At 43.9% G+C, this 24,342-nt stretch overlaps 1 protein-coding gene across 1 annotated transcript in view; it reads right to left on the bottom strand.

Annotated features, from left to right (window-relative positions):
• dchs1a (dachsous cadherin-related 1a) overlaps nucleotides 1-24,342 on the bottom strand; it is a gene marked incomplete at both ends in the record, with an annotated part of 86,503 nt that overhangs the window by 12,926 nt on the left and 49,235 nt on the right. The window contains 7 exons of the mRNA XM_083694488.1: nucleotides 1-158; nucleotides 341-434; nucleotides 565-752; nucleotides 1,333-2,361; nucleotides 2,638-2,874; nucleotides 3,136-3,367; nucleotides 4,051-4,239. Of these exons, the coding sequence (XP_083550614.1) occupies nucleotides 1-158; nucleotides 341-434; nucleotides 565-752; nucleotides 1,333-2,361; nucleotides 2,638-2,874; nucleotides 3,136-3,367; nucleotides 4,051-4,239 (2,127 nt within the window). The remainder of the gene's footprint in view (nucleotides 159-340; nucleotides 435-564; nucleotides 753-1,332; nucleotides 2,362-2,637; nucleotides 2,875-3,135; nucleotides 3,368-4,050; nucleotides 4,240-24,342) is intronic.

Below are 24,342 nucleotides of genomic sequence, written 5' to 3'. Positions count from 1 at the left end.
CTTTATGAGCAGGGTGCAGGAGGTGGTAAGAGAGGGCAGTCCCTGGTCAGTGGCGGTCACGTTGAAGGTGTACTCAGCTCTTTCAGAGCAGCTCAGAGGAGAAGACGAGCGCAATTCACCTGTGTTAGGGTTTAGAGTGAAGCGCTCTGCCCTGGGACCTGCACACACAGTCATAAAGAGTTTGCTTTAAAACACTTTACAGAGCATTGCAGAGCTCTGTGAAAACAAAGTAGCAGTAAAAAAAAATGCATTACTCACACATTCACTCACCAGTAGAAAATAATGAATTACATCCTTCAATTGCTCTCTAACACACATAATCCCTCTCTTTCTCACTCACCAGAAATAGAGTAGAATATAGTGCCATTCTCGCCCTCATCAGGATCTTTGGCTTGCAGTGTGCCCAGTAGAAAACCAGGCTGACCTTCCAACACCTAGAGGAAGACCAAACGGACATCAGTGAGGTCCCATTTGTGTATGGTTGCCGTCTTGTTCATGTCTATAGTTAGCCATCAGAGAGACTCCATGCCCTAGTTCTCTGTACTTGGTTTCTGCCTGTATCACCTGCATGAGTAGGCTTCTCCCAGGCTGGCTGTGGATGAAGAAGGGGGCATTGTCATTCTCATCCAGCACAGTGATAAAGGCTGTGCCTGTGGCACTGCGTGTGGGGATTCCTCCATCCTGCACCACCACCACCAGCTGGTAACTGGACTGGTGCTCGCGGTCCAGGGCTGTCCTTGTGCTGATCTCTCCTGGGGAGGGGGAGGGAGACAGAGAGAGGGAGAGTGGCTGTGAAGGAGCTTTAGGTGAGAAGCACAAGTCCAAAGCACTACAGTAATGATGGGAGATTAAAGGGAGAGCTTGCAGGCTTTGATCACAAAACACACACACACACACACACACACACACACACAAACACACACACACACAGGACAGCTGGAGAAACAAATCTGAGCAGCTGCAACAGAGACCCACATCTCAACCGGAAACGGATCATAGAAGCCCCAAGCTCTTTACTATCACAGCAGGGCAATCAGAACCCAGCAGGACACTCAACACTGCAGTCAACCTCTTCTGACTGATTTACTACAATAGAGAGCAGACAGCCCAAGGCCTTTCAATGGGTGATATGATTAATAGATTTATAGATTCATCTATCTATCTATCTATCTATCTATCTATCTATCTATCTATCTATCTATCTATCTATCTATCTATCTATCTATCTATCTATCTATCTATCTATCTGTCTGTCTGTCTGTCTGTCTGTCTGTCTGTCTGTCTATCTATCTATCTATAGTATCTATCTATTTATCAATCTAGAGAGCTGACCTGTGTGGGAGTTGATCTGGAAGTGGTGGTCTGGGTGGAGGAAGCGGTAAGTGAGGCGTCCGTTCATGCCAGTGTCCCGATCTGTAGCCAGCACCCGACCGAAGCCAGTCCCCACTGGAAGGTTCTCCCTTACAGCCAGGAAGGCTCTTTCCTGTGTGAGCCGTGGGGAGTTGTCATTCTCATCTGTCACTGACACACGCACTGTGGTGCTGCCAGTTTTCTTCATCTGCCCGTGGCCTGCAGTGGCCAAAACTGTCAACATGTAAATGTCCTTGACCTCTCTGTCCAGGGCACTCTTTACAAACAGCCAGCCACTGGCTGCAGCAATACCAAACCCTGCTGCATCACCGTCTGGGCGTAGGTGGTATGCCAGCGGGCTGGAGGAGCCTGTGGCTGTTGTTTCTTGGCTCAAGGCCCTCACCTGCAAGAAGCGTGTGCTGAGAGGGGTGCCCTCCTTCAGCTCCACGCGGTAGGTGAGGGTGTCAAACACAGGCCCCTGGTCGCTCTCTGCCTGCACATGTACCACCAGCATGAGGGTGGCACTGAGCTGGGGTGCTCCACTGTCCTTGGCTGTCACCTGGAGATCATAGCGAGGGACGCTGTCGTAGGACAGGCTGCCAACCAAGCGTATCTCCCCGCTGCTACGTTCTATACTGAAGGTGCGCTGTGAACCACTAGGGGAAGTCAAGTCAAAGCTGAGTTGACTATTGACCCCTGAGTCACGGTCCTCAGCCTGGACCCGGTATACCACCGTGCCCATGTCAGTGTGCTCCGGCAGCAGCAGAGACTCCGAGGAGGAGGGCAGGAAGACAGGCGTGTTGTCGTTGACGTCTGCGATGGTGATGTGCACACTCGTCTGGCCGAAGGCAGGGGGGCTGCCGCTCCGTGACTGGACCTCCAAGTTGAGAAAGGGCTGGGCCTCATGGTCCAGGGGCAGGCTGGTCCGTAGCGCCCCCGTCTCAGGGTTCACTGTGAAGTAGCCTGCAGGGTCGCCAGAGCTGATGGTGTAGAAGATATCCTTAAACTGGCCTAGTAAAAGGAGGGAGACCAAGCAAAAAGCATTGCAATTACAATATACTCAGTTTGAGCAATTTCAAGCTCAAAGTAGATGATTATAAAAGTGATGAAATTACATTTTTTATTAATGAGAATGTGATTCTAAATGAGATGTGTATAGAGGCTCAATGCCTATCTGCCGAAGTGGTGCAGGGGGCACAAAAAATGGTAAATGTGGCGAACAGAGCCGAACTTCTGGGCCATCTCACTGAGAAGTGTGTGAAAGCAGGTATTGTAAGACACACCCACCGTTCTTAAGGTTAGCCTGTACGGTGCCTACTCGTGTCCCTCGTAGGACATCCTCAGACACAGTGAAGTAGTACTGAGTCTGTTCAAATACAGGCGGTGCCACTAGCCCTGCTACAACACTGATGTTGACCTTGGCATTGACCAGAGAAGCCAGACCACCACCGTCCTGGGCTGAGATCACCATAGGGATGACAGAGTTTGCCTTCCCATGTAGAGAACGGGACAGAGAGATCACACCTGTGGGTATAGACACACACACAACAGTTAAACACAATCCATATAAATCACACTGACTAGCACAACAGGTAATTTAATGTTGCATCAAAACGCTACATGTGATGGAAAATTGTGTGTCCTGTCTCTGGAAACTGCACTGTCCTTGATGAACTATACTAATTTGAACAATGAATGCCTGAAAATAATGTTTTGTGTGTGCAAGAAAAGGTGTTAGTTCAGTATGTCACCTAACTATGTTACAGAGGGAGCAAACCTACCAACCTGTGTCTTTGTTGAGGGTAAAGTATGGGGAGGCCCCTCCAGGGACTGTTCGGTATGTAACTCTGCCGTTCACCCCAGTGTCACGGTCATAGGCCATCACCCTGACAACCGAGGTCCCAGGAGCGCTCTGGGTGCTTAAACTGACAGCGTAGTCCACAGGGTAAAATGTGGGTCGGTTATCATTGATGTCTTGCAGATCTACCCTTACATAGGCTACTGAGTTCAGCCCGCCCTGAAAACAAAGACAAAAAGACCTCTGTTCTATTATGCTTTCACACACACACACACACACACTAGATCATGAACAAAAATTTTGAAGAATCACTTAAAAGACCACATTAAATGGTGCAAATAAAAACCTACTGTAACCCTGTTAAAAATTGCTGTGTAATGTAGCCTCTAAAATATAGTCCAGGCAGGTTTGTGGAGGGATATGGATTGATAGCTTCCCTAAGGAATCAGCAATATGTCAGGACCTGTGGGGGGTGAGAGGGGTCACCACCACTAAACAGTGTGTTCCATAGGCTTTTTATTTGGAGAGAATACAGTACAGTACAGGCTTTTCATTGGGTGGCGAGGGTGGTGAGGACTTATTAAATATTACTGCCTGACAGTTGAGGCATTACTCCATCTGATTGCTTTAACATGAATGCAGTAATTCTCTTTCATTTATACCCCTTTACTTTTAAGTATAATTTGGCGTGTGGTGCACAGGATCCTATCATAGAGCACGGACATGCCAGGGAGACCCATTCAGCCTCTTTTATTTGGCTGGTTTAATGATAGACTTGCTGCTCTGTTGGCCATGTCTGTGCTATCCTATCTCTGGGAGCCCTAGATAAATACTGCTGTTACGTTTAAGGGATTACTCTGTGTGGCCTAATGGACTCATATTAGCAGAATTTTGAGGCTCACCCCATCCACTGCGGTGACAGTGAAGTCGTAGGTGGCTGGGCCCTGGTCTCTGTCCAGTGCCAAACTGGTGCAAATCTGGCCTGTCTCTTTCCCAATGGTGAACTGAGAGGGAACAGCACTGTTGATCCCAGATCCTAAGGAGTACGTGATGGCGCCAAAGGAGCCCCCATCCGCATCAGTCGCAGTCACCTGTAGAGAAGAAGACACAAGACATGTACTGGGTTAGAGTCAAATAACCATACACTACAAAATAAAAACACAACAATTGGGTTGAAAGAGATTTCTCTATTTCAATTACAAATTCAAATTCAATCACTCAGACCCTTAAAATGTAGCATGCTAAATTACTAACCTTTCTCATCATATCAGTGTCATATTACAAAGAAGAAGGCCTTATTTCTCTATGCTTGTGCTTGTAGGAAGATTTTGCTATAGGAAAGTACTACTGGTGTGAACGAGCCCTCTGTACCAGGTGTTCCTGGAGAGCATCTCTAGCCATCCTCTTTGTTGTTTACGTGAGCCAGATCATGGGCCAAACAAGCTCTCTGGCAGAGAAAGGCTCTGGGGGGAGGAGGGGAGGGGAGGCGAGGGGAGAGGAGAGTACGATGACTTCCACAGCCCTGCACTCAGCCAGGAGGGCTGCCAGAAGAAAAGACTGCCTCATCCAGGAATGGCGTCTGTCTGCACAGGACAGTGCAGGGACGACTGGGGAGCAGCGGGATATCACACAGTACGCTTCATTACAGCGTATTACACTCTAATGTAATGCCCCTCGCCAGTCTGGTTTTAATACACTGCACATCTAGATAGAGCTGGAACTGCTTGATTTATAAAAAGCAGGCTCCACCAGCACACAAGACATCAACCAGGCAGCCGACTCAATTACTGTAGTAGCTCCCAAGACAGCGCAAGGCAAACAAGCCAATCAGATCGGGCCCCTGAGTAATGGCGGGATAATTGTTTGCAAGTGTTGGCCCTAGATTGCAGCTTGAGAGAGATTACAGTGGGGTTTAACCTCACAAGTTGATTAGAATTCTCCTTCCGGCTCATTTTAAAAAGGATCTTTCAAGGAAAGGAGTTAACTAAAATCGGGCTCCGACCATGTTATACAGCTGTTATGTGCTTAAGTGGGCAGTCATGAGACACCAAGCCAAGAAAAATAAGGCAAGCCAGGCTTCTCAAAACACTTTCAAAGTATGTGTTCCTAAGAGTGCATATGGATGGAAATCATTCATTAGAGGTGGTGATGATTTGGCAGTGATAACAAGGGTCTCCATCTCCTAGTACAACAGGTGGTACAGGGGACTCAGCAGTCTGAGGACAGTAGAGGAGCCAATGAGCCTCAGTGCTGGCAGAACCACACACCAAAGAGAAAACTAATAAACCACATAAGGACAGAGAAACCAGCAGCTCGTACAAGAGAGCTGTTCCATCTTATAACACAGGCCCTACAGTAGCTTAACCAAATATTTTAGCATCTAGCAGGGAGAAGGTTATTAATAACTACTGTACTGCTTCTCTGTTTTCCCCACACTAGCATGACAGAAGTTGGAAGTGGGGACACTGCATCCAAAATAGTGAGAGCTGGAGGTAAGAGAGAGTGTAAAAGGTTGGAGGATAGTGAGACCAGAGATTTGCTTCATGGTCACAACCATTGTAGCATGAAGACCTGGGGCGAGTAAAGAAAGCAGGGGAACGGATAGGAGTCCAACGCGTCTCAGTGCTCTTGAAAGTGAGCGCTCCCCAGTAGCTCTCTAAGAAAAGTATTTCGCCTCTTGTGACTGTTCGTGGCAGACATTGAATGTGGAAGTTATTTGAGGAGACTCCATGTTGCTTTCCATTTCAGCCACAACCAGACATGAAATGTTTATTTCCATATGCATACAACTGTCATAAAAAATGGCACCTGCACAATACCCACATTAAATATTTATATAAAATCTGAAAAAATGAGCCAGGAGAAAGCACCTGGAATTTACAGAGGAAACAATTCAGGTAGAGGTAGAGCTATGGTTTCCTTTCCTCTCATATGAACACAATTACAGCTTTGAGAAAGGGTACAAAAACACTTACAGTGCCTATAGAAAGTCATCATACCCTGTGAAATCTTTACCTTTTGTCACATTACACCCTGGAAATTAAAATCAAATCAAATCAAACTTTTTTGAGCTGTATGTACACATTATAACCCTCATCATCAAAGTGAAAATATATATTTGTTAAATTCTGGACAATTATTACAAATTAATTAGTGAAATACCTGGTTTGGTTAAGTGATCAGAGGTGCAGGAGAGCAAGGGTGCCCACACTTTTTCGGCTTGCGAGCTACTTTCAAAATGACCAGGTCAAAATCTACCTACATTAAAAAATGATACATATAAATTTGTGGAGGGAGCTGAAGCTTCGAGTTGCCAAGCAAAAGCCTTGAAACCTTCAGGATTTGGAGAGGATCTGTAAAGAGGAGTGGACCAAAATCCCTCCTGAGATGTGTGCAAACCTGGTGACCAACTACAAGAAACGTCTGACTTCTGTGCTTGCCAACAAGGGTTTCTCCACCAAGTACTAAGTCATGTTTTGCTTGGGGATCAAATACTTATTTCCTTCGATCAAATGCAAATTAATTTATAACTTTATATAATGTGTTTTTTCTGGACTTCTTTGTTGATATTCTGTCTCTATTTGTTAAAATAAAAGTACCATAAAAATGATAGACCGCTCATTTCTTTGTAATCGGGCAAACTAACAAAATCAGCAGGGGATCAAATAATTATTTCCCCCACTGTATGTGTGTGTGTGTGTGTGTGTGTGTGTGTGTGTATATATATATATATATATATATATATATATATACACACACACACACACATATATATATATATGAGACATGGTGAAAAACAAGTCATCCTCCCATTCCGCATGGAAGTGGTACGTTTTTGGCTTCTTACTTGGTCCAGCTCCCCCACTCATTTTCATATCCCTTCTTGAGTATATATAAATTGGAAGGTTAACTAGGTCACTGAGCTCGCGGGAGTTTTGCAGTAGGTTGCACGTTTAACCGCGAATGCATGGTGACACGTGACCCGTAGAAGAGAAGCGATCTCAGACTGGCCGCATTGTACGTCAATCAAGTGGCGCACTCACACTGGCTCAATTGCCTCGTACCGCTGAAGCACAAATGTCCGTCGTAAAAAAAGAAATCACGTCGTAATACGACGTGATTTTTTTAATGTCACGTGATCGACCCGCACTACTCTCGCGATCGACCGGTCGATCGTAATCGACGTATTGGGCGCCCCTGCCTTAGAGTATACCATTATAAACTTGCTCAGGTGCAACCAATCAACTTCCAGATCAAACACCAGGCTAATTGCCCCTCACCTGACATCAATTGTAGTGGTTTTGATTACTTCAGAATAAAACCAGCTGTTTCTTGAGGATTCCACTACTAGAAGTGCATAGTTCTGCAAAGAATTCACCATGGTTGGAAAAGTACTTTCAAAAGGCCTCCGGGATAAAGTTGTAGGAAGGCACAAGTTAGGTGAAGGCTACAAAAAGATTTCGAAGGCTTTAGCTATCCCTCTGAGTACCGTTCAGAGCATCATTAAGAAGTGGAAGGCGTATGGCACCACTAACACCTTGCCTAAATCAGGCCGTCCGTCCAAACTGGATGACCGAGCCAGGAGGACATTGATCAGAGAAGCTACTAAGAGGCCAAAGGCAACTTTGAAGGACTGACAAGTCTTTATGGCTGGGACTGGTCTGTCTGTGCATGTGACAACAATCTCACAAGCTTTACACAAAGCTGGCCTGTATGGCAGGGTAGCAAGAAATAAGCTTTTTCTGAAAAAGTGCCACACTCAGTCTCGTTTGTGCAATGCTAAAACACACCTGGAAGATTCTGTTGCCATGTGGAAAAAGGTTTTATGGTCAGACGAGACTAAGATTGAACTTTTTGGACTGAACTCCCAGCGCTATGTTTGGCGAAAACCAAACACAGCACACCACCCAAAACACACCATACCTACTATGAAGCATGGTGGTGGCAACATTATGTTGTGGGGATGTTTCTCTTCAGCGGGGACTGGGCAATTGGTCAGGATTGAAGAGAAAATGGATGCTGCCAAGTACACCCAAATTCTTGAGGACAACCTGCGTCCCTCTGCTAGACAGCTGAAGATGGGCAGGTCATTCACCTTCCAACACGACAACGATCCTAAACATATCGCCAAAAGAACAACGCAGTGGCTTAAGGATAGAAAGGTAAATGTCCTTGAGTGGCCAAGTCAGAGCCCTGACTTAAATCCGCTAGAAAATCTGTGGATGGACTTGAAGAGAGCAGTCCATCGCCGCTCACCACGGAATTTGACTGAACTCGAACAATTCTGCAAGGAAGAATGGGCAAATATTCTCCAATCTAGGTGTGCAAAGCTAGTAGAGACATATCCAAACAGATTGATGGCTGTAATTGCAGCAAAAGGTGGCTCTACAAAGTATTAAATCAGGGGACTGATGACTTTTCCAACCCTGTTATTCTTGTTTTTCATTTTTTATAAATGTTCAGAACTGTTGCCTTTTTTTTCATTAGTTTGATGTTGTATGGCTAAATTTATACATAAAGCTGGAAAAGGTTTTGATTTCAGGCTGTACGACAAATATAGTAACTATTTCAAAGGGGTATGATGACTTTCTATAGGCACTGTATATAGCTCATGATTTGAAATGTGTGTGGGAAAATACTGTGAAGAGCTACTAACTGAAGCTGTGAAGTGAGATTCAGTGGCTGCATTGCCTGGAGGGGCAGTGGTGGTGTGCACTGTGTATTATAATACACTATATGAAAACCAGAAGAGGGAGAATATCTCCTGCAGTACAAAGAACCACAGGGTGATTCAGCATGTAGTGAGAGAACACAGATCCTGTGCTGGTGAGAGAGGGTACAATAAAATCATGGGATTGAGTGATTTAGGGATGTATGTTAAGAAGATAGATTGTGAGAGGAATAGGAGGAAAGTGTGGGAAAGTTCAAATTAAGTTCAACATGGTCTCACATAGTTGTAGTTGTTGAACATACAACCCCGCAGATATAGTAAACATCCTATGTTTTACTTATTAGACAGTTCCAGATAGGTAACCAAACCAAGAGATACAGTAGCCTACTTATATTGAAAATTGATATGAGAGACAAGGAAGCATATAGCATATACTGTTGCAGACAAGTAAAGTTTGGTAGCCAGTTGTTTTTTTGGACTGTAGTGAAAGAAGTGGTACAATCAAAATGTGCATTCCACTCCTATTTATAGGTTATTAATCATATTAATGTCCTCATTGTGGAGTGAAGATGCCTGCCTGTCCAGAGGATTACACTGCTCTATTCACCCATGTGAAATTATTTCTTTATTGAGGCTTGATGAAGACAGAATGAGAACAGCACAATTATCCAAACCACAAACCATGAACCCCAAGTGATGAAGATAGCTCAATACAGTTTAGGGCCTCAGCATAAAAAGGCATTCATAACAGTCTGACAGAAATCTGATAACATTCTGGTTATCATAAATCACCCTTGGTGGGAGAGATGGAGGTGTACTGTAAATCCCTAAAAATGTGCTCGGACTCTCATAAAGCCAGCAATGAAGACCTATGCTAACTTAGGATGGGTGGGTCATTGCTTAATGTGGCACAGTCATCGCTTTATGTAACTAACTAGTTTTGTTGTGCTAATAACCACCAGATAGTCCCTCATGATCAACAACTTCACAGCATACTGTATTCAACAACGCAGCTCAGGTCTGGGCTAGGATGCTGTGTCTGTGTTTTAACATTAAATAATTCTGTAGACACAAGTAAATCTGTAGCCTCTTGTACAACAAAAAGCTTGTACAACACTTTCCCATGATAAACAAACAGTTATCTCATCCCTCCATCCCCTGAATCTTCTCCAATGACCCCCACTGAACACTGACACTCTGAGCTGTATTGTGCAGGCCTTACCCGTCTCCAATGACCTCTGTTGAATAATGATACTAAGCCATATAGTGCAGGCCTGACTCCTCTCCTGCAGTGTCTTCAGTCTGCCCACTGTGGTGCAACAGAGTTATGCAAACTTTATTTTTCATTGGATTAAAAGTTCAAAAGGAGGAGAAATCTTAGATCATGGTCGGCAGCCAGCAGTATTTTTGCTCCAAGAAGAAAACTGTTTATTTGGCCATGCAATCAATTCTCATCAATTGTAGGAATGTGATATGTGCACCCCCCCCCCCATATTCGGCACACCTGGAGCAGTTAGGGGTTAAGTGCCTTGCTCAAGGGCACAACGGCAGTAGTAGGCACCTTAGATATGATGCCAGTAACCTTCCAGTTACCAGCTCACATCCAGCTCCCTCCTGGAGTGGGGATCAAACCAGCGACCGATTGCTGGCCGGCCTCTCTAACCTCTAGGCTACCTGCCGCCCCGTGAGTGAGGCATGATGGGAGCTGTCTTATCAGGGGGGAATAGGAGTTTAGCTTTTTGGAAAAAAGCTAGGGAAATCCAAAGATAGCTGGGCCACTCTGCGGTTCACAGATTTTAGGAGCCTTTTAGGCGAAATCAGTCAAATCACCCAATCAGGGGCACACCTCTGCCAATCCAAACAGGCCACAAATGACGGAGTGCATGTGCAGAGGTATGCCAACTGGGTAACTAACACACACATCAGTCAGACTCCGCTGACACGCACACACACTCACACATGCAAACATCAGGATTTAAATAAATTACACAATACAAGCACAATATCAATGTAGAGCAAAAGGGCGAGGCAGAGTGGTTTTGCTCTGAGATCAGTCCAGCAATGCTGTTTGCAGTCAGAGGACTCTTAAAAAAGAAAGGTTAGTACACAGGAGCAGCTTTGCTCAAGTAACATTTCAACCTTGTAGTGAAGAGAAACTTGTAGTGAAGAGAAATGGTGCACAAAATACAGGGGGGCATCTCTAAATCCCTTAAGCACAAATGTTATATCTGAGTTTGCTATTTCCACCAAAGCCATATTTTATCTCTCTTGGACAGAACTGTTATTTGAGTTGGTTTTCCGTGCATCAGAGAATGGTCTGGAATAGTGCTAATACAGCAGAGCTCTCTGCAGTGAGGACATTACACAGGAACAAGCCTATCTCCCTGGGGGGTTAAGCATAAAGAGGACTTTGTGTACGATACAGTAGAGACCTAGGAAAGGTACAGGAACTGTAACAGGGGCTTTGTCCTCTGTGTAGGCTCTCGGTCGTCATCTGTCAAGAGGATGGGATTTGTATTTACTGCGATGCGATGACATTGTCAAAAGCTATAAAAGATGATTGCAGACATTTCTTTTCCCAAAGAGGACCTTTTCCAGATACGTTTATTATCACCATGCCCAATATTCCATATATTCATTCAGGTGACAGATTCATTGGTGCAACCTATCATGCGTCTAATTGCACTACTCCCAAAAGAGCCCCAGCAATTAGCAGCACAGATTGAAAGATGGATGGATTGATATGGGGCACTTACCAGAGAGAGACAAGGAAAAGCAGAGACACAAAGAGAAAGAAAGAGATGGAGAAATGTGAATAGAGAAATGCTACAGCATGAGCTTTCACAGTATGAGCTTTCACACACATACACACGCACATACGTATGCACATGCGCACATACACACACACACATATATGCACACACGCATGCACACACGCATGCATACACACACTCTATTGTCCTTGCATCACTTCTGAGGAGTGAGGAGATGAAGGGAGAAGGGAAACCTCCCCCAATTCTCTGTCCCTCTCAGTTATACATAAGCAGCAGGTACAGCAATCCAATAGCGAAGGGCTCTGTGATATACCCACCACCAAGCAGTCCCCAGCAGAGACTAAACAAGCTTGGTGGGAAAATCGCTGTGGATGAAAATAAAAAAAACACACAGGGACAACAGCCTGGATTCCATCCTACTGTAAAAGCTGTGCAGTTGCAGACGCAGATGCTCTCACTGTTACAAATCCATGTGGTACTGGTAGTCAACAGCAACACATCCAGAATATATTTGGTAAAGTTAAGGACATGCAGTATGTGGGATAGTTCTTCTCATTGACAGCCCTACAGTACAAGTCAGACTGCAGCCCCTGTTATCTGGGATGTGTCTGGATATGTGGAAGAGGGGAGGGACGAAGCTTTTTCTTGACTGCTTAGCGATAAGATGCTCAAACGAGTTCCCAGTTGCTCTCCCCCAGTTACACTGTGTCCCCCCAGAGGGTAAGAGAGAAGCGGAATGAGAAAGCCAGAGCAGGTTTCCTGTCCGTAATGGTGCTACAGCCAGGCTGAAGAGCTGCTGAACGACCCCCCTCTGTCCACACAGAAACGGCTCTCAGAGCATCACTGGGAGTACAGAGGCCCAGCTTGCCTGGACCCTCTCCCACAGGCAGAAGGCTGGAGGTCTCACTGAAATGCCACCACTGTCAAGTGGACAACAGAGGAGGAAGAACTAGAGTAGATAGAATAACACACACCCACTTCTTGATACTCAAAAAACTCTTAATCACAGTACAGTGTTTATGTGTTATGTTAATTGCTTTGGAGAGAGTCAATGTTTTGAGCACTGAACTTAATACTATTTCTGCAAAATGTGGCTACAATTCCCCTTGAGATCTCTGGCCATTCACATTAGTCCTCATAATTACAGAACAAATGGCTTGTGGGAATTCTGGCGATTGCAAATCAACAATCCATATTTTTACAACCTCTCTTGAGTAATGCCTTACTATGACATCATTAGAACATTATTCCAGATTTGTGTGTCCAGATGTCCATTAAAATTAATCTGCTGTATATGGCATCTCTGTAAAACATCATACATATGTCAAGATCCAGGAATATTGAATGACTGTAAAATGTTCAAATTGTGCTGTATGTGATGACAATTCTTGATTATAATTCACATCTCAGTAAGCCAAACAGAAGACCTTGATATTCTTAAATGACAACTTAAATGACAAAACCCTGCAAGCTTGTAGAATAGGTCTCCGGGCAGCTGAGATGAAATGGAGTAAAACCGGCCTCCCTGATGACCTAAAACTTTATCAAATCTCTCTCTCCTACTCAACTACACCTCCTCTGCATCAGCTGCTAAAGTTTCTTACTACCATTCCAAAATTCAATCCTCTGCCACTGACCCAAGGAAACTGTTCTCCTCCTCCCTGTCTTCAGATGACTTTGTCACCTACTTTGAAAAGAAGGTTGATGACATTAGCAGCTCTTTCTCTCTATCTCTCGCCAACACTGCTACCACTCCACCCAAACCCACTGTGCTACACTTGGTATCTGGTTTATCAGCTCTTTCCCCCCTCTTCCCTGATGATATTCTAAAACTGGTCACATCCAAGTGGACAACCACCTGCCCCCTCGATCCTATTTCCTCCTCCTTTCTCCAATCCATTTCCAAAGACCTCCTTCCGTTCCTTACCACCATAATCAATTCCTCTCTATCCACAGGATCTGTCCAAGCTGCCTTTAAGACAGTCAGAGTCAAGCCCCTTCTCCCCCAGCACCTATGCCAGGATCCTGTTTGTGGACTTCAGCTCTGCATTTTACACTATCACCCCAGCTCTCCTCCAGGATAAGCTATCCCAGCTGAGCGTGCCTGAGCCCACCTGCAGGTGGATCACTGACTTTCTGACAGACAGGAAGCAGCAGGTATGGCTGGGCAAGCTTGTCTCGGAGCCCCGGACCATCAGCACCGGAGCCCCACAAGGCTGTGTGCTCTCTCCTTTACTCTTCTCCCTCTACACCAACAGCTGCACCTCTAGCCACCCTTCTGTCAAACTCCTGAAGTTCGCAGATGACACTACCCTCATTGGATTAATCTCCAACGGTGATGAGGCTGCCTACAGGGAGGAAGTTGACAGCCTGGCTTCCTGGTGCAGCCAGAACTACTTGGAGCTGAACGCCCTAAAAACTGTAGAGATAGTAGTAGACTTCAGGCGAAGCCCAGCCCCAACCGCCCCCCTCATCATGTGTGACTCCCCAGTTAACATTGAGGAGTCATTCAGATTCCTGGGGACAATAATTTCAAAGGACCTCAGATGGGCGGAGAACATCACCTCCACTATCAAGAAGGCCCAGCAGAGGATGTTCTTCCTGCGGCAGCTGAAGAAATTCAACATGCCGCAGAAAGTAATGGTTGAGTCCATCATTGAGTCCATCCTCAGCTCAACAATCACCCTCTCGTTCACTGCCTCCACTGCCAAGGACAAAGGCAGATTGCAGCGGATCATTTGGCTTCGGCTGCAACCTGCCATCTCTCCTGGACCTGTTCCACTCCAGGACCAGTAAGAGAGCAGGAAAGATCATCGCTGATCCTTCCCATCCTGGTCACCACCTCTTCCAGAGACTTCCATTCACACAAACAATGCACTGACAGTGTAATTTATAATTATTTAAAATTATTCTAATTTATAGTGTACATGTCCCACAACCATTTCACAGCCTCTTGTGCCTACAAGATGTATTGTCTGCTGCTCTTTTTTTGTAAATTTGTAAATTTGTTATTGCTATTTTGTTAATACTTTGCTATTTTGTAAATTTCTTGTTAATATTTGCTATTTGTTTTTTATGTCCATGCACCAACCTCACCAAGTCAATTTCCTGTATGTGCAAATATACTTGGCCAAATAAAAGAATTCTGATTCTGATTCTGATTCTGATTCATTGGCATAAACTCTGAGAGGTTGGACTGGGGTAGGTACAGTTATCATGGTACACATGGTTGGCAGAAGAACAGAGAGGTAATACAGCAAACAGGGATGTAATGGCACTAGGAGGTACAGTAGAGTGCAGACAGGTCTCTCTCTCTCTCTCTCTCTCTCTCGCTCTCTCTCTCTCTCATCCTCCACTCACCGTAACTGCAAGTGTCTCTCTTTCATCTGGCCCTCACAGCTGGGATGGTGAAACCATTTGTAGGGGGAAAAGGGTTCCAGAGGAGGGAAAATGAGGGGAAAGGAAAGACACCATACAGCTGAGAGGAGAGTAATACTATAGATAGGGATGGATGAACTATTTTCTCTGTATACACTGCATGCATATCTACAGATATAAACATAAATATGGTATCATACAATGTGTTTACACATCACAGCAATATCACAAGTTACTGCTCTATGATGATAATAGCCTCAAATGTGTATATTGTGGTTGTGTGAACAGTTAAATATACATGGTCATCATGTGGAAATGTGACTACGGTACCTTGAAAGTTACTTAAGGTGTTTTTAACAGCCCTCGAGTGTACACTAACCCGGTCAATACTTGACATTAGACCCAATCCCTGAAGGTAGACACTGAGTCAATTTGATTTGTGTCTCTTACTTAAAATGTAATATGGAGGGATGAAATAAAACCGTTTGCAATTTCAACATGAAAAAGGCGCAGGGGAAAGGCTAGCAGGGGGTCCTGGGAAAGACCTGCAAACTAAGCACACTGCTGACCACAGTTGTGAGTCCTATTCACCTTGCCAAAATGTACCTCGCTTTGCTACCACAGACAAATTCTTCCCACAAGATTTCAAGGATAATTCTCAAGGTTTTACTTTGGCTAGTACTGGAAATGTAAGCGTGCTGGTAAGCACAATTAACCCCTCTACAGCTGGAGGACAGAAGGACCTCAGTAACTCACTGTCGCTCCCTGCTCAAGGCATTAGTCTGTTTATTTTCCAAAGGTGAAATGGGAGAAACAAGCCTGCCTATATTTTCGTATGCATGCTGCTCACTGGTTCAGCAGATGAAAAAAAAAACATCAAGAAAATTACTAGTTTGAGTTCATTGTATTGCAGGGCAGTCATTTTGAATGACAAACTCGCAGATGTGGACGTTAGAATTTGAAACCAACAAGGGGGGCTGGGGAAGCTCGTCTCCTACCTGGGTTTACTTTTTTTTTTACAGGATGCAAACTGGCTTGCCGTTACATTAGATTAGATTAGATTAGATTAGTTCGTAATTTATTATCTGCTTGTGTAGAAATTTGTTTTGCCTCACATGCTCCATTTACATTTAAGTAATTTAGCAGATGCTTTTATCCAAAGCAACTTACAATAACTACATTTGTCTAAAGTGAACCAACTACACCAGTCATCGTAAGTAAAACCTTTGTTAAGAACAAGTGACATCAGCAGTCACAGTGCTAGAGAAAGGAAGAAAACAAGTTGTTAAAAAAGTTCAAAAGCTCAGGTAATGTACAATATTGTGTTATGGTGTGGAGAGGTCTGAGGAGGACTTTTGGTCCAAGCACTTGTAATCTCTCGCCTTGACTACTGCAATGCACTCTTGGCTGGACTCCCCGCCTCCTCCATCAGGCCTCTGCAGCTCATCCAGAACGCTGCCGCTCATCTGGTGTTCAATCTCCCCAAATTCTCCCATGTCACGCCCTTCCTCTGCACCCTCCACTGGCTCCCGGTAGCAGCTCACATCAAATTCAAGACCCTGGTGCTTGCCTACCGGGCGGCAAGGGGAACAGCCCCTCCCTACTTGCAAGCAATGGTTAGCCCCCAAACCCCTGCAAGATCACTCCGCTCCTCCACCTCGGCTGCCCGCCTGGCACCGCCGCCTCTACGTGGATACAGTGGCCGCACTACTCGGTCACAGCTTTTCACTGTCCTGGCGCCCCGCTGGTGGAATGAGCTTCCCACAACGGTCAGGACTGCAGAGTCACTACCGATCTTCCGCCATAGATTGAAAACCCATCTCTTCAAGCTACATCTTAACAGTCCCTCCTAGAGACCGCTTCACCCTCACTACCCCCCCTATACTAACCCTAACCCCGAGACCTCTTCTCCCCTGTTACCCCTCTGTACAAGTTCTCTCCTGCTAATAAAATATATTTAAAAAATAAATAAATAAATAAATTGCCTACTGGCATTATGACTGCCAATGGCCCCTGATGTGAGCATTGATTACTTTGTCTTATGATGACTGTTGGATAGATGATTCACTTACTTAAACAAATGTATTTGTTGTACGTCGCTTTGGATAAAGGCGTCTGCTAAATGCCATAAATGTAAATGTAGGAGGAGGAGCCCAGGTGTAGCCTAAAGAGACAGGTCTTTTGTCTACGGCGATAGGCAGTGACTCTGCTGTCCTGACATTGGGCTCTAACAAGATAAACGGTACATAAAACACAATGACATATCAACAGGGTGTACCAGACCGTTGACCCATACTTCATGATCCTAAGAGCAGTTGAGCAGAAAAATAATAACAGGATTTGTGTGATTGTCCCAAATGACCTGACCCTGAAGTAGACTATACCAGCTCCTCTGTTTTCTTGATATTGAGGATGAGGGTGTTTTGGTCACATCACTCTACCAGTAAAAACAACAACATCCTTATATGAGCAATTCACTGTGTTGTTCACCATCTCTCATTGTAATATTTTCTAACCTGACATTACCTAGCCCTCTCTTGACATGTCTGCAGCATTTCAAAGGCAGCTGAGCACAGTACATACAAAGGCAGGGTGATAACAGACAGCTGGCCTGATTCTCCATCACCTTAATCTGCTCCATGTCACAGCACACCTCTGTGTAACCTCCTCTACAGCCCTACCACCATGGCCCAGTGACGAGCCTCTAAGGACTGTCCTGGGATCATTGTGTATGTGTGTGTGTGGGGGGTTGGGAGGAGAACCATGACCCACAGTAACTGGACATCCAGTGGGAGAGGAGGTCATGCCTGGGTTGAGGGCTCCCCTGCAGACTGGCTCTGAATTGAGCCCCAAGGCCTGACTTGGTTTCAGCCAGTCATCCTCCTCACCTCACATGGCTGTCCAATAGCCAAGGCTAGCTGGGCTGTGTGTGGAGCCTAGGCTGTGGAGTCAGAGTGGGAGGGGGGCTAATGTGAACCATACACAGTGTGGGGGTGCAGCAGTACTGATGTGGGTTAGCGCTGCACTACAGCTGCGTGCAGTGGGTGGGAAGGGTGCCCACTGAGCATGGCATGCACAAACACAGCACAGATGCGGTTCGAGGGCCAGATAAGGTCCTGATTCCCAGGGATCCACATCGTGTTTGATGAGGTGGACAAGGAGTCGCCATAGAGACAGCCACCGACGATGCTTTGCTTTTTCCTATCCTCTCCACATAAGCCAAGCCTGGAGTACTGGCTGGTATAGCCTTGTGATCCTGCAATCTTTCAATAAACTCATGTGGCTCATTGCTTTCTGGCAGTTGGAGAGGGAGCTACAGTCACCAACAAAACAATTGAGTGTCACTTATGGAGGCTCCCTCACAGACCAAACACCAAGCGTCTTCAATATGGATTCATATTCTGCAACTGGGATATTCAGAATAACTGCCATGAAACCACATGCTAACTGTATTATTTGGTGGTTAACTAAAAGCAAGACACATAATCTGTTGTACCACACTGCAGACATCAGATTTGGATAATCTTGTCTGCACTGATATTTTGGCTAATCATGAAAGCAAATCTTCCTGTATTACTAGTTCAAGGGGTTTTACATTTGCATGAAAAGCATTCATATACATACAGAATTACAGACAGACAGAGAATATAGTCATACCTGTATGGACACAAAGATACTATATACACACAGTGTATAGAAATTGTGGATTTAGTGTCCCTTAGGCCCAGCTGAGGTCAGTAGTTTACAGTCAGGGAGATTGGTCTGATCCCCAGTGCAGCAGGGGGAGCCAGAACTGTGGTGTGGCATCGTCTCTCTATCTCCCAGACCCTCTTTATACCACACTCAAGGCTCCACACTGGCCTAATGAAATACCAGCACTGCATCTCTCTATCCTTTTCATCTTCCTAAGCACAGGAAATCGGAAAAGCAGTGCACATGGGAGGCTTCCAAAAAACATTTACTTTTTTTGGTCGGTTTAATGAGTAGAGATTTGAAACCCAGCGAGACGTATTTATTGACAGTCTTACTTCCATTTTAATTTAATTTCAGCCTGGAGAAAAACAGTAATTAAACCAGACAGTGATAGAACAGAGACAGACTATTATCATGTTGCTGTGATTCATGGGGAGCTGGCTGTGCTAAAGGCCGTCTAGACCTGCCCTTTTTCACAAAACAAATACAAGGATAAATGGCAATGTTAGGATACCACTTTCACTATACAGTCTCACCAAAGACACTCATAACAAAATAGAATAGCTAGTATAGTATGATCTGAAATGGCATTGTTGCACTCCAACTCACATCTGTGCTGCATGTTGTTTACCACAGTATGCAGTAACCATTGCTTATCTGTTATCCAATTCAAAATATTTTGCTTTGCTTACCCTGGTTTGTTTCCATTTTTGCATTTCACATCCCAAAAAAACATGTGCAGCAGGACTGTACCCTACAGTACCATACTGTACAGGCAGCCTACCATATGTCTAGCTCTTCAGATATAATAAGACTCTCGACCTCACCAACACTCACCCTCACTTATGGTAAATGTAAACAAATCAATGGATCATCAGGTAACATATTTACACAAACACTAATTAGTGTGCTTGTGAAGCAATACACTACTGTTATTCGCCATACAACATTTTCTTATTAATGGGCTTGCTTCAGCAACAACAGGAGACCTGCAGAACACATTCTTGATTGATTACACAGCAATGCACTATCTTGGCTACCAGTTCTACCCCGCTGAAACCACTCTAAACTACTAAATTTTTTAAACTATTACGCTTTTTGGTCAGTAGCTCCAACTCATCTGGTTAACATGGTGGAATGTTGATTTAGACCAACATTCTGAGTGCCACCATATTTGTTTCCTATGCAAATCAGAGACCCTATAAAAAACAAAGATGTGAACTTTGAACACATGAACTATTATCTTTGCATTAAGATGGACTCAATTCAACTTACTGAGTGACCTATTGACAACATTTTTGCATTTCAGCGTGTTAAGAGTGTCATAGCAAAGGGGGTGAATACTTATTGACTCATTTTTTAAAATTAATTTGTAAACATTTCTAAAACTAATAATTTTCACTTTGATATTTATGTAACCTCTTATCTATCTAACCTTCTCTCATCTATCTATCTATCTATCTATCTATCTATCTATCTATCTATCTATCTATCTATCTATCTATCTCTCTTTCTCTCATCTGTCTGACTATCTTACCCTACCAGTCCATTCAGCCATCCATCCAACCAAAACATTTAGACTATCAAACAAATCTATCTATTATCCAAACCATCTTTAAACCTTTTACACTACCTAAATAATCCCACAGTTTCTTCAGTAACTTTTTCTAGTTATTCTATTTTCTTCTCATTGCTACTCCTCCTACAGCTTGCAAAACACACCATTTCAACTTTATAATGTGCAGAGAGGTCTAACTTGAGTTGACTGATTGACTTTGGTCCTCTGTGGCTCAGTTGGTAGAGCATGGTGCTAACAACGCTTAGGTTGTGGGTTTGATTCCTGCTGGGACCATATATACTGAAAAATGTATGCACTCACTGCAATGTTAGTCTCTTTGGATAAAAGTGTCAGCTAAATGGCATATATATATTATTATTTATATTAATTAGTGTTAATAAGTTCTATTGTGACCAGAGATGCAATTTTGGGAACGCTGCTGTTCATACACTTTTTATAGTAAGCAACACAGTCCAAACCGACTTTAAAATGTGCAGAATTATAAAACCTGTAAAAAGCTTTCTGATACCTATTATACTTTTTTAACATTAATTAATTTGTAGAATATATATAATTTAGAAGTGGCCATTGCAGCCAGCGTCCCCCATAATGTGCTATCTATCTCCCAATCGATCCCCCAGAGGCACACCTGGCAAAATGTATCATTCCTTTTTATTGCTTTTCCCTCTCTCACTCTTCTCTTTCTTACTTAAGCATAGAAATTATATTTACTGTTGGGTTAGTTAGGTTTAACTTAAAGTTACTTAGTAGTTACTTTTAGTAGATTGAAGACTCTCTCACTCCACTGAACTACACCCAGTCTCTTTGCAATGCTTAGAACCCCACTGCTCTTACACTGTTGAAGCTAGGAACACAAAACCAACTTTATAATGTTCAGAAAACTCTTACTTAAGAAAGCTGAAGAAATAATTTTGATACTGTTCATACTGTTCATGCATAATGTTCTAGTCTGGTTCCTCTGCTGTATTCTCTTCCCTCTGGCACTGCATGCTCCAGATACTGGCCACAATGGAGAGGTGCCCGAGTTTACAGTTGTAAGGGGGCCTGGAGACCACTTGACTTAAACACTTCTCTGGCATTTGGCATCTGGCAATTTGGCAATTTGGCATTTGGTTTGGCTGTGGTAATTATCGCTTTATTGGATGGGAAATGACTTGAAAGCCCCCAGGACATTCCATGCAGAGACAGCTCACCAGTCTGAGCCAACCTGACACGTCTTTGCTGGCACCACCAGGCAGTAGCATTTCCACAGTCACCCTGTGCTTCTCTAAAACAGCCATTTGGTTTTATGGTAAAATGCCCCTTCTCAATTTTCATGATGCCAGGGCCCAGTCACGACTTACGCAGCATGTCCAGTCCACTTTGGGTCTTAAATTGCACAACTGGGAAGCCGGAGGGGGCAATATGCCTGCAAACCCTTCCCCTTGAACTACAGTTCTACATGTAGGTACTAATTTCAGTACCTCTTTCAAGTGCCTCATGCTCTATCATGAACACAGACACCCTCCTTTGGAGTGGACTCCTCTCTCAATACCAGCCTGCCTATAAACATTTCTCCAGACTCTTAATCTCTCTGATGATGTGGCGACGATTAAAGCCCACCTCTAAACCTAAACAGCATTAGAGCAGGCTCAGCTTTATTGCACTGCTCTTTGAGAATGTTATCACTTGTAGGGAGAGGCAACTCAATCATGCTCTAATGTCCCTGTGCTGCCTGCTGCTGCCAGGAGTCTCCCACACTGGAGAGAGAGGTCAGGGCACAGGGGCCATGCCGGCCTACTGGAACCATACACATAAACACGCCCTGTCACTGGCCGATAAACACTGCAAACAAATGAAGGCTGCCGAGGCAGGGTACTAGCGTGTGTAGCAGCACCTCGTGCAGTCGCTCCAGCAAGGCCTGTGTTTAGCTCTCGGTCAGTCCCACAGGAGGTCATTCCTTCCCCAGTTCAGACAAGGGTCGCTCGTATAAAAACATATTCTGGTAATGTAGACGGTTCCGAGTGCTGAGTGTCTGTTTAGATCTGTTTCTCTTGTTTCATTGGCTCACATAATTGCAAGTAAACAGACATTTATTTTTAATGCACGCACGCACACATACACGCACGTACGTATGCACACACACACGCACACACACGCACACACACACGCACAGGCACAGGCACAGGCACAGGCACACGCACACGCACACGCACACACACACACAGAATAACTACCTTTCCAAACAAAATGTCTTGCCAACAAAAACAGCTTGTTTTCACATAAGATAGAGGACCTGTCACACTAAGGTAGAGGAATATACAAAGTATCATTATTTCACCTCTCATCTTGTTTCTGGAAAATGTGATTTTTCCGCATATTAACCTTGCATGATGCCTGATGAATGCTGTAATTAATTACTGGCTGATGCCAAGCTTTAGGGCTTACACAATGATGTGTGTTTTATATGTTTACTATCTGCGACATGAGACCTTAGCCAGTTAAAGTGTTGAATTGTATTGTATCCTGAGCATCCCTCTTTTACAAGAGAAGCTCACTCCATTTAATGTAAGGCAAGTTCTCGTAGTGCTTCAAAAGAGCTTCCAAAGCAATGTGTGGATTTATTTCCCTCTGAGGACTATTTATTTAGTTTTCAACAAAATATTTAGGTGACAGCGTAATTATACTTTATCCTGTATACACTTCCAATGCTCTCCTTCATGTGATTCATTTCAAACATTCCCTTCTGTGTCTCAGTATTCATAAGGTAGTCTGTAAGCACTTCATGTTGTTTCTCAGAGCAAGAGAGACTTAAAGACGTAAACACGTCCACAAGGTTACACTCACGCAACCTCATAAAAGAAATATAAAGCTCTTGATCAAAACATATCTAATCTATTTGAAAGATAAAAGGCCTGTTTGGTCTACATCTTATAAGCAGTGCTAGTGGGGTAGGGACTTCTCCCATTATGATCCACCAGTATGCCCAACTTCACACACCTCTAATTCACCTAAATTCTACCTCCAATGACACCCAAGAGCAGTTAACCCCAAGGTAGACTACAACGATTTATGATGTTTCCTGCTTTTTGTATAGCAATAAGAGAAATAGGATAATGATTAAATAGGATATGATTGTTATTATCAAGTGTCACTATGCAAAATGCTTGAGTATTCAGCTCTTGTCCAGTTGTATAGAAGGAACTCTGTGTGCATCTGGTGAGGATGAAATGAGTGATACCCCCTTCAGGGTTAGGGTTAGGGTTAGTTTACAGAATGTAATCTCGGCTCCGGTGCAACAGGACATTGTGAAAACTATATGGATCTCCTTGTATGGTAGCATGGTTACAGCATGGTGCATATTCTCCAGGTCTCCTTGGTGCCTTTTTCTGTATGCAAAATGTAAAACTTAAGCTCATGAAGTTTAGAGAACTAATCTAATGAAAAGTCAAACATTTTGAGGGGATGCACTGAAACTTTTGACTGCCAACCACATTGTTACTCAGTATCATATTTTGCGTTACTAAGTTACTGTATGAATACTTTGAAGGGACCACATAAACAAAACAAGGGTTTTTTCCACCAGATACGCACAGAGTTCTCTCTCTCTCCCCCCACAGTGTAACAGGTTGTCCATGTTTTGATATGACTGTTCTAGAGCTATGAATCATTTCTTACATTTGATAATGGAAAACAAAGGATATTACGCTGATTACGCTCTGAGACATAAAATCATAGATGCCGCCTCCTCTGGCGGCCACGGTGTGTTGGTGCACACTTCTTTGTTTGTTTTTAGTCTTTAATTCCGTTAATTGTGATTCCACTCGGATTATTTTCACTTTAAAATGATTCTAATTTATAGTGTATATGCCCCATATCCATTTCACTCCCTCTAGCCTTATTGCCACTTAGCCTCGCACAGCCTACAAAATGTATTGTTTTATTGTTCTTTTTTGTAAATTTGTAAATTTGTTCTTGCTATTTTGTTAATATTTTGCTATTTTGTAAATTTCTTGTCATTATTTGCAATAGTTTTTTATGTCCCATGCACCAACCTCACCAAGTCAATTTCCTGTATGTGCAAATATACTTGGCCAAATAAAATAATTCTGATTCTGAT

The sequence above is a fragment of the Argentina silus genome, assembly GCF_951799395.1.
Source record: "Argentina silus genome assembly, chromosome: X".
Lineage (NCBI taxonomy): Eukaryota > Metazoa > Chordata > Actinopteri > Argentiniformes > Argentinidae > Argentina > Argentina silus.
The sequence above is the reverse complement of the archived record's forward strand: the minus strand, read 5'-3'. Positions and strand labels throughout refer to the sequence as shown.